The sequence below is a fragment of the Momordica charantia genome, assembly GCF_013281855.1.
Source record: "Momordica charantia cultivar OHB3-1 chromosome 9 unlocalized genomic scaffold, Mcharantia_2.0 BLBB01000009.1, whole genome shotgun sequence".
Lineage (NCBI taxonomy): Eukaryota > Viridiplantae > Streptophyta > Magnoliopsida > Cucurbitales > Cucurbitaceae > Momordica > Momordica charantia.
This window is the reverse complement of record NW_028275167.1, coordinates 4,460,377-4,471,697: the sequence shown is the minus strand read 5'-3', so window position 1 is coordinate 4,471,697 and position 11,321 is coordinate 4,460,377. Positions and strand designations below refer to the sequence as shown.

Sequence of the window (11,321 nt, the reverse complement as noted above, 5' to 3'; positions counted from 1 at the left end):
TTTATTTTATGAAATATGGACAAATATAGATGTTTATTTTTTAAAATAAATTATAACAAATATTTAAATTAATAATAATATTTCACACTTTTTAATAAATTAAAAAGTATTAAAATTATATTTTTATTGATGATGAAATTCTTCTGTCTCTATTTGTACTATGAAAAGAAAAATGTTTATAGTACATATATCCAAAAGACCATAATCTCTGAACTAATCTCAGGCTAAACATCTTGTTGAATTATATTTTCGACTTTTAATATTGTGTTCATCATCTAGTATTTGTTTACATGTCTATGTTGATATTTTAATTATATTTTGTTAAATTTTTGTGTGATGTTATGAAAATGTCTATTGATGTTTAACTCATAAACATATGAAAATGTCTATGTTCGGATAAAAATTTAATACGTTCATAAACATATGAAAATATCTATGTCTTGACAAAAAATTAATTCCCTCAGATATAGTTGTATTTCAAAAATATTATACTTTGTCCTTGAACTTAAATTCGATGTCAATTTGGTTTTTATTGTAATATTTGAATTCTACCTATATTCTATAAGGATTACATATCTATCGACTAATTTCAAATATTTAATGGTTGTTGAACGATTTATAACTCTTGAGCAAGTGTACACAACCGTTGTAGTAAGTAATAAAAAGTTTGTATCCACAGTGATTGATGACTAAATACTCACATGTTTACTTAAGAATGTAGATAAAATTGACAATATTATATTCGGTATTTAAAGGCTCTAAATTAAAAGAAAATAATAATTTAAACTCACCGGATGAAAGAGTAATCAAACAAGTAAAACGAGCTCACAGAGTGGTCAAAGTCAGAAAAAAGGGTTTAAACACATATGTATAAAACGTAAGGGGAAGAGTTTAAAGTGACTTATTTTGGGCCAACGTAAACAATGTTGCAGCATCGATGTTAATATACTGGCCAAACAGACATGGAATCTTCCCACATTTCTCATATTTTCTGCTATTCAAGTTTTGACACAAAACTAACAACATATTTGTCGAACATCTAGTCTTACTAGGTGAGCCTTATTCATAAGCATACACTCTCTAAACTCAAGTAGATCTAGCATGAGTTGAAGCCAAATACTTCCTATTACAATTTTCCAAAAGTTAATAAAGAGATATCTCAATATGTTCATCAAGCACATTGAAAATCAAGCATTAAAAACAACTTCAACTCGGTATATATATATATGTATATATATAAAAGTTTACAACCAAAAAATCAATTCACAACATCCTCCCCTTTCAATAAAAACTTAGCTACGCCAAGCCATACGAGACAAGTGAAGAAAATAAAATAATAACAAGCACAATACTCAAGAGACGCGAGAATAATGGAAGGATAGTTGAAGAATGTCAGCTCAAGTTGTAGTTCTCAGAAGGTTCTTCGCATTTCCTCTTCTTTCTCCTTGTCTTCTTTAAACCCTTGAGAGCTTCCTTCGAATGAGAGATGATTTGATAGGAGAAAAGGAATGTTTAGAGGCTACCTTAAATGTTTGTATATATGCCCTCCTCGATTTTAGGGCAACCAAATGGATAAAGTGGGTACAGCTAAAAATATCAGGAGTTCCTCCGTGTTACTGTGGTAATTCCTTAGATAAATGTCTATCACTGTCAGCTTTGTCTTTTTCTTTCTTTTTAATTCCGATGCTGCAGCATCAATAATTCTGCATCAAAACATTCAAAGTTAGTCCATTATTTCATAAATCTCAGCATCAATTAGCATGGCAAGGATGATTGTAAACTTGAAACATAATTGTATAAAATCAGTGTAGAGTCGGTATTGGTGTGACTATTCTTAGTTAATCTCAAAGCTTTTCTTACCCAAATAACTCTCTTTTGGAGAGTTATCGGTGGCTATAAGCGTCAAACTAACAAAATTATTAGTGATCTATTAAATACAAACTTGAAAGCTTGGAGATTTATTGAACTAATATTAAAGGGTATAAACTAAAAATAAGACAATCATATAAGCTCGTTAACTTATTAACAACTTGTTGAAATATAGAGACTAAATACATAACCCTAAGTTGAGAGACAAAGCTTTACATGACTCGATGGACGACACATTCATGTCGCCACCACTTGCTCAAGTGGTGGGGGCTCAACTCACTTTTTTATAGTAGGGCCAAGATATTCCCCCTACTTAAACTCCTCGTTGTCGTTGATGACACATCGGTGAAGTATAATCTACATATAACTCATGTGAATGTGACACTAATCAAGGCTAAAATTGGAAATAGAGATATGTGTTAGAACCTGGAAGAGAGAATTGCAAACGGAGAATAGAAAACAAGAACGTCGTTGTATCGTGGACGAACCCACTGCCTTGAAAGCAATTTCAGCACAACCTTGGTGTTAAATCGTTTTCTTGTCTTTTGCTCTTCAAAGTTCCAACATCTAACTATGACTTAGGCTCGCCAGATTGAAATTGAAATGGAGCTCATAATTTTTGTTTAGAAACGGATGGGGAATAACGAAATGAAAACTGCACGTAATATGAACAGGGAGAAATAACTAATTGATAAAGCAATATCCGTTATTACGTTTTATATTTGTTAATATGAACAGAGAGGAATAACCAATCGATAAAGTAACATAAAATCGTTATATTTCAATAGAGAGGTACGACTTGAAGACAACAAAAGTAGGTGAAGTTATCTGATTTTGCAAGTTGTTCCAACCACGACAATATGTGATTTCCAAGAGCACAACAAAAATGAATCAGAGTCCACGCACATCAATTCTAACAACTTTGGCTCTTTTGATAATCAACTTGTTTTTTAATTATATTTTCTAAAATTAATTAGCTTGTACGCGCTATATCCACTCATGAATTTATTTATTTTTCAATTTGTTTTTTTAATATTTTTAAAATTTCAGCTAAAATTTGAAACCTAAAAAATCAAAACACCATCTTTCTTATTTTTCCATTCAAATTACAGACATGTCTTTTTGGATGGTTGATTTAATATATTTTTTTCTCTCTCCACCATCATTAAAGTCTCATGCTCCACTCCAAAATATAAAATCTCATGATCTAAGATTCTCTTCCACCACAATTTTTTATATATTGCAAATTAAGGACTATTTAGCAACGTGGTTTACAACAATTTTAAAGTTGCTTTTAAGAATTTGGAAGTGGATTGCTTGTTAAGTTATTGTTCAACTTTGTAGATTCCCCATTTAGAAAAGAAAATTATTGATCAACACAAATTTAAATTGAAAAAAAAAATGTTGTTAAATCACTTACACATGTTACTACATAACTTTTATTCCATTATTAAGAAATTTTTTAAAGTCAGTTTATAAGATATTACTTCATGATCTAGTCTTGTGGGATTTCGGTTACATTCCCAACAAAATAAGTTAATATTTTGATATTTTTAACCGAAAAACAATCCCTTGTGTTTTATTTTAACTCTATGCAAATTTCAAATTTTTATTTTGTAATTTTTAGAATTAATTGGTATATATATGTTTGAGCTATGTTCAAGTTAGCTAATCATCTTATTTTGTATTCAAAGAAACGCATGACTGAAACCATATTGATTTGATAATTTTCTCCTTTAATATTTAATCCCTCGTGATCATTATATATACTATTTTTGATTTTAATATTATTTTAGTCTGTTTACTTTCTTTTATATCTCATTAATTTTTCAATCACACTCATAGCCTAGCACAACAATCAATAAAATTTCTTGAAATACAGTCACATATTTCACATATTGTATTAAAAGATTCTATACACCAAAATAGCCACTTTTTAATAACAAGCAACCTCTCTCTCTCTCCTTTGTTTCACCGTTCGAAAATGAGATCAATATTAGATTCAATATTGAACTAAACTCCATAAGTTTCCGGATCCCATCACACATCTCCTCAAATCAACTACATTCATTCGGATTATGCTTCTTGCATAACTCACAGTATACCAAAATCAAAAACATCGTTTCAATTTTATATTACATGAACATCCCTATAGAGAAAACTTCTCATTTTGACCAAAAAAAGAACAGAGCACTACAAATCAGTGACATTTTGAAGAAAAACAAACCTGTTTTGGAGCAGTGTTAATGGTAGCTAGAGACAGTGACCGTGGCCTGAGGGCCACCCTGAATGTAGATGAAATTGAATTCTGAGGCAGGCTGAAGCACTTTCATCCATTGAGGAAGCTCGTAAATGTCTTTCTGTTGGGTTGGAGAGAGCCCCCAAATGGGGCCTGAGAGATTCTCCAGCCGCAGCTTTAGGCCACTGATTGGCTTTCCGGATGTGTTCTTGATCTTCACTTGGTGCCTGTAGTAATCCTCCTTCCCCACTGCCCATGTGCTTGTTATTGTGTGGATAAACTCCACCGGGCACCCTGCAAAATTAGAGAGATTATGATTCGTCGTCTGATTGATAGCACACTATGTAGACTAAATTTCATGAGAGTCCGAGTACAAATAAAGAAGGACTACACAAAAGAAATATGAGCTTAGCACCCGTGAGAGAAGCACCCATGTGCCCAAAATAAGCAAAAACTCGAGAAGGTAGCGCTCGTAATCTCTTAGTTTAAGTTTTTTGATTTAGTGTTCTAGTTTTAACATGATATTAAGGTCGGGAGCCTTGAATTTGAATATCTATATAGTGTAATTTTCTTTTTAATTAATATTGATGATCACTTGTTGGGTTTTTACGAGGTTGGGTGAGTATAATCAAACAAAACTATGATTACATGAAAGTAATTTATAAGTCAAAAGATGAAGCACGTGAAATTCAACCAATAGAAACGTCAGTCAGTCCATAAAAATGTCTCGTAAACGTATTTTGTTTTTTGCCCTCACCTGCAGGCACTGGGACCGGGGCGTTCGTCTTCGGTGATTCTTCTTCACGTTTTACCGGCGGCTTATATCCGCGCGATCCTGTTCCAAGTTCCAACGATGAAATCAGCAAACAAGAACATCGAAATTTCCAAAAATAAGACACCGAATTCGAGTCCTCATCTTACCAGGATTGCCATTAACACTCTGCAGCTTGGAAAATAGTCCAATCAGAGGAGCGCAAGCAGTGAGAGTAGGCTCAGTCTGTTCATAATCCGATCGATCGTCGTCGAACCTGTCGTTCTTGTCAGGGCCGCCGACGAGAGCGCCGTGGAGAATGTTAGGGTTTTGTTGGAGCCGATGGTACCACGAATCGAATCCTTGAACGCAGCCGATGGTGGAGGGATAGGTGAAAATCGAAGGAATCGAGGAGCCTCTGTGGTGAAGCTTCTGCGGAAATTTGGATCCGTAGCCGACCAAATAGCTGATGGAGTTTGGATTGTTGCCGAGGATGTAATCGGCCTGCGATTGGGCGAAGTTGAGGAGATCATGCGGTTGGAAGACGCCGTCGGGGCAGATGAGCTTGGCGTTGGCTTCGGAGAGGTAGACGGAGTAGACGGCAATGAGGAATGCGGCGGCGGAGGCGTATTGCATATTGTTCCATTCCCGCACGTACATCAATCCCCCTGTTTTGATTTTTTCCCGGGAAAATCAAATCGGAAAATTAGTTTCGTTTTCTACTCCAGAAATTGATCAAAAACGGTGATCAGAACTTTGGTTCCATAATTTTAGTCTCTTAGTTCAATTTGCATCCTACGATTTTCATAAAAAAAAAAAAAAATTGAAGTCCAACTTACCAACTGTTTGCTGTGCATATTTGACGTTATCATATAAGATTTGTGAGTGTTTTTTTTTTTAATTATTTATATAACAACACATGAATGATTTTCTATTTGATTCACTATGTTAATTAAGTTGTCTAAAAGAAACTATGTTAATTAACTATATTAAAGTCTAAGTTTGAGTGAAAAATATTTCACCCACCTAAAAACTTACTATTTTTTTAGATATATTTTTATTTGATTCTAAACCTTAAAAGACAGCTAAAATTCAAAAAAAAAAAGAAAAAAAAAACATTTTTTAGTACAATGTAGGGTAGGACCAAATTCAGATTATGCTAAAATATGCTCCCTTTATTAAATAAATAATTACCATAACAATAAAATAAAAGTGCCATATTTAGTAGTATTAGATCCGATAGATTTTTTAATCAAATATAGGTTTAAATTGGTTATTAATCTAAAAAATTATCTCTAGATCATTTTTTACCTACCAAAAAATTAACTAGTTTTTCTCCTATTTTTACTCCATTTTAATACAAAACCAACGCAATCTACCAAATTGCCACGTAAATAAAAATGAAAAAAAAAATGTCACATATCTAAATTGATAACAATTTGTGAGTCACGAGTCTCACGACTAAACTATAGAATAGGAACTAATTAGATTTTTAAATCATAAAAACCAAATTAAAAATCCCAATCCCAATCCCAATCCCAACAAATTAAACCGCGATCTTAAACTAAGATTGTTATCAAATTAGATACACAATCCCCCAATTTGATACTCATAAACCGTGATCTTAGCTTAAACTTACCAGGAGTTTTGTTGATGTTAAATCCATCGTTCTTCTGAAGACAAGCGCAAGCGAAATAATCGGCTTTGGCCTGATATTGCTTCAACGTCGTCGTATAAGCCCCACCGCGTCCCTCCAACAAAACCTGCAAAATCAAATTTCGCACAATAATTAAATAAATTATTCCATGAATTAATTAATATAATATAATAAAATCACACACCTTGGTGAGAAGAACTTGAACGCCGGCATATTTATTATCCCAGGAGAACTCCTTCATCGCCCATCCAGTTCCCCCAAACGACACCGCTTTGTCCACCGTGTACTTCAAGTAGTACTCGTCTCCGGTTGCTCTGAACAGCCACGCCGCCGCCCACAGCAGTTCGTCCTGAATTCAATTTCCCACAAATTAAAACAGATAATTATAGAAAATAACTATATTTTTATTTTCTTAGGATCGAAGTTTGTTACCCAATATCCCGATGAACTGTAGAACTCCGAAGCGCAGGGAATGGAATCGTCGTATAAACCTCTGAATGTGTCTGCAAATGTGAACAGCTGCCACCAAATTTTTTTTAAAAAATCATATATTAATTAGCGAATAACTTCCTTATAATGTTCGCGTTCAAAGAATAAATATGTGTGAATTTGAATTTTTTGTTACCTCCTTGGCGTGAACGAGGAGGAGATCGGAGTATGAAGAGTTGTAAGTCTTGAAGGCGATGGAGGCGGCGGCGAGGGCGGCGGCGGTTTCGCCGGCGAGGTCGGAGCCGGGATGAGACTCGTCGATTTTGAAGGCGGTTCTGGGAGTGGTCATGTCTTCGGGGCGCTCCCAGCAGAAGTGATCGGAGGCGCCGTCGCCGACCTGGCCCCAGAGCACATTCCGCTGAGGGTGGGCCTTGATGAAGTAATCTGCGGCCCATTTAATGGCGTTGAGAGTATTGTCCATTTGGTTCAGATCTGTAATTTCCTTGTTGAAATCGATGGCTCCCCATGAAAGTATGGTGGCGACGAACGCCATTGGAAGCCCGAACTTCACGTGGTCTCCTGCGTCGTAGTACCCTCCCACTAAATTCACCTGCCATTGTTCAATTTATTGCAAAATATTTTAGATTTTGTATAATGACTTCACCAGTGGATGACTAGGAAACTGCTTGCTTGAAAAGTCGATAGTTTATTTGATAATTTTTTTGCATTTTTCGTTCTCAAGTATCGAATATTTAATAGTAGTTTGTACAAAATTAATCCTTTTCGTTAATGAACCAAATATTCAACGGATAATTAAATAAAAATGTTGAGGTACATGTTATATCTTGCCGACTGACTACCCTTAAATTTGTGAGAAGTAATGAAAGATAAATACAGAAAGTCTAAAGAGATGGTCGGGAGATATATATTAAAAATTTGAAATTCACTATATGAATATAACTTTATAGTTAATGATATTTTTTGTTTTAAAAAATCAAGGTATTGTAATTTTTTTTAATACATTTGAATTCTTACTTAAATTTAAAAAATAAAACAATATTTAAAGTAAAACAAATAACACATATGAACGGTAGTGTTTCTGAGTTTAATTTTAAAAATATAAAACTTAAAACAAAATGGTTACCCACCAAATTGTATGATAATTATTTTATATATGTAATAGGGATTTCAAAGCTATAAAGAATGGAAATTTTAAGAAAATATTAAATTAAACACATTTAAAACCATATGAAATGATAACAGATGTTCGAGAAAGTTTCTAATCTACTTTTGAAGTTCAAACGGGTAATATCATTGATATTTCCCTTCCATATCTTAAAATTTATATTTTCATTAAATAATAGGTGATTTCATTAAATTCTAAAATTAGTTTATCTACATTTACGTATTATTATGTCTATTTATTATGTTGTTGTCTTAAAAACAAACATGCGTTTCAAACTCAACAAAAAAAAAAAAAACTTAGTTCCGTTTGTTGGATATATTTTTATTTAGTTTATACTATGCATTCAAACAAATAAACTAAAGTTCAAAAATGTCATTAAAATTACAACTTTCGAGCTCAAACAAAATTCTCAAAGCTATCATAAAGTATACCAACTTGACATAAATTTTATAACCTAATTAGTCATTGAGAACTATAGTAAAATATTATTGTAAATAATTGTTCAATAACCCGTTAATCCAATAAGCAGATAGATTATTATAAATTTAATTATGTATTAACAATAATTTTCATTATTCAACCAATTTTAGTGAGGGAAAACTTACTCCTTGGGCAAGGCCGTCCTTGAGGCCAGAATCCCCCCGCCACTTGACGCGGTGGTCTGCCGGAAGTTTACCGGACCTCTGCGCCTCCAGAAACAAGAAACTCAAATCCACAGCATCGCCGTAGTTGAAGACGTCACCGGCGACGGCGACGGCTTGGAAACAGAGCACGCCGGCGAGCAAAGCCAATATAAAACCACGCGCCATCGTCAAACTTCAACTTCCTCGCGACGATCGTCACTCGCTTCTGAGATTTTTTGGCATTGCAGATTTCGAAAATTTATTTGCTTTTATAACAAAAAATTGGAATTTACCACAAAAAAAAAACAATAATAATAAATAAATTTAATAAAGTGGTAGGCTTCACGTTATGACACAATCGATCGAGGCCCTCACGTCGTTTCTTTGGAAATGGACTTAGTGGGGTGCAAATATGGAGTGTCGTTTTAAATTATACGGAATTATGGCGTGCCGTTCCATCTGGACCGTCCATTGTTTTGATGGAATTTCTACCGTTGACTGTGATCTGACTTTTTGAGGCAATGTTTATTTATTTATGAGGAATTTCAAATGGATACTCTTTGTTGTTTCTAATTCTTTGGATATGGAATACTATAAAGCCACGTGGCGGTGTGTGTGTTTTTGAATTTGGGGACAAGGAGAAGACCATGTGATTTATTATAAAATTAATGAAAAATAATTATTGAACCACCAACCAATTAAAACTATGTACATGTAATTCCTAGATATATATAGTTGTAGATTCCTGAAAGATAGGTGTGGGTGACCATAACATAAATGCTAGTAATTTTAAACTATTAATGTCTAGTATTTTTGTTCTAGTAGTTTTTTTTTAAGTACAACATTTGGGAATGGAAGATTGAACTCACAATCTCTTTGTTTGAGATATATGTCAATTATCGCTAAACTATGTTCGTTTTGACATTTTGTTTCCAATAGTTGATGATAAGATGAGAATATGTTCGTAGTTTGAATATTATTTAATATTTTGCGATCAAATTGATATTGAAAAATAATAATATAAAAAACAAACTTCACAAATTAAAGATGACTCAACATATAAATTGTATAAACGACTGTTGTTATATAAGAACACCCCCATATTGAAATTTATATATTTACATCAACCCATTGGGGTTTACCATATTCAACCACGTGAAAAATAGGTAAAATTTCATCATTTCAATTACAATTGAAATTGAATTTTTTATTGAAATTGAAAATTTTAAAGCATAAGAATGATCGTTAAAAGTATGTAAAAGTATAATTTAATATAGCAAAAAATGAAAAAAAGGTGTAATTTATATTTAAAACTCTATTTTGGTCCTTAAAAAAGAAAAAAAAAAACTAAAAGAGCTATTTTGATCGCTCTCTCCCCCTCATCTATTTGTATTTTTGGTATTTTTGTTCCTTATCTTTTAAATTTATTGTCTTCGATATAAATTTTGTTTAAATATGATTTTGTATGACAACATGTGAAGAGAGGATTTGAACTTACAATATGCTTTAATGCTTAGCTAGGTTATGTTTAGATAGGTAGAATATTTTTGTTTATTCTCATTCATTTTTTAATAATTGTAATTAAAAAGATCCAAATATGTTGGAAAGTTTGACATTTGCGTCCCCATATCAATCGTTCATGTATCTCTAAAAAAGATCAATAAATTAATGTAACATCTAATGATATAATATACGTACGTGCAATTTATGTTACAGACTATGAAAATAATTGGCAATAAAGATTATAATTTCTTTTAATAAATAGCTCAATTATTAAAACATAAATAATTTAAAATTAGTTTGATTTAGGGGGAAATTTAAAAAGTTTCCTACCATCAACGTAAAAATCTTTCTAAAGGAATGGGAGGAATCAGAAGTTGGGATGAGCTATCGATAAGTAATTCCAGCGTCTCAATAGATTTAAGGAGGTAGAATTAGAAGGTGGACCTTTAAAAATAATCGTGGAGATTTGTTTTCTTTTTTTAATTTTTTTCGGGTTTTGTGATATACAATTTTTATATTTTTAGTATTTTCTTATTTTGAATTTGAAATTTTAATAAATATAATTATATTGAGAAAAATAAAAAATCAATAAATATATTATTTCAGGTTATAAATTATTTTAAATTAAAATTAAAACATGTAAAATATAATATATTAGAAAATATATAATTATGCATAATTATATAAATTTTATAACACAAGTGTTATAAATTAATATTATTTTAGATTAAACTACACGTTTAATTTGGCTAGACACACGTGAAACAACTTTTTTAAATTGAGTTTAAATTTTGTTTTCAGATTTTTATGATATCCAACCAAATAAACTCTACCAACGAATCAGGATCAAACTTAGTAAAACAACAAAATAAAATAGCAAATAAAAGATTGGTTATGTTTAGTTTATTAATGGCTATTGCCTTTAAATTTTATTTATGTTTTACAGCTCTACTAAAAAAAATAATAAGTAAAATTTGGTTAAATACTATTTTGATAAATATAGTTTTGTTCATTTTATTACTGTCTATTCTTAAAATCTTAATTTCAATACATGGTTCAAACTC

General features: G+C 32.0%; 1 protein-coding gene across 1 annotated transcript; it reads right to left on the bottom strand.

Annotated features, from left to right (window-relative positions):
- Positions 1–3,865: 3,865 nt before the first annotated feature.
- On the bottom strand, positions 3,866–8,985 carry GH9C1 (glycosyl hydrolase 9C1). The gene is made up of 8 exons (XM_022299360.2): positions 8,737–8,985; positions 7,142–7,555; positions 6,949–7,035; positions 6,701–6,865; positions 6,499–6,622; positions 5,030–5,527; positions 4,866–4,943; positions 3,866–4,402 (listed from the first exon to the last, which is right to left on the bottom strand). Exons 1-8 carry the CDS (start codon positions 8,938–8,940, stop codon positions 4,113–4,115), a joined length of 1,860 nt encoding a protein of 619 aa, XP_022155052.1. The 5' UTR covers positions 8,941–8,985; the 3' UTR covers positions 3,866–4,112.
- Between the last annotated feature and the right edge of the window lie 2,336 nt (positions 8,986–11,321).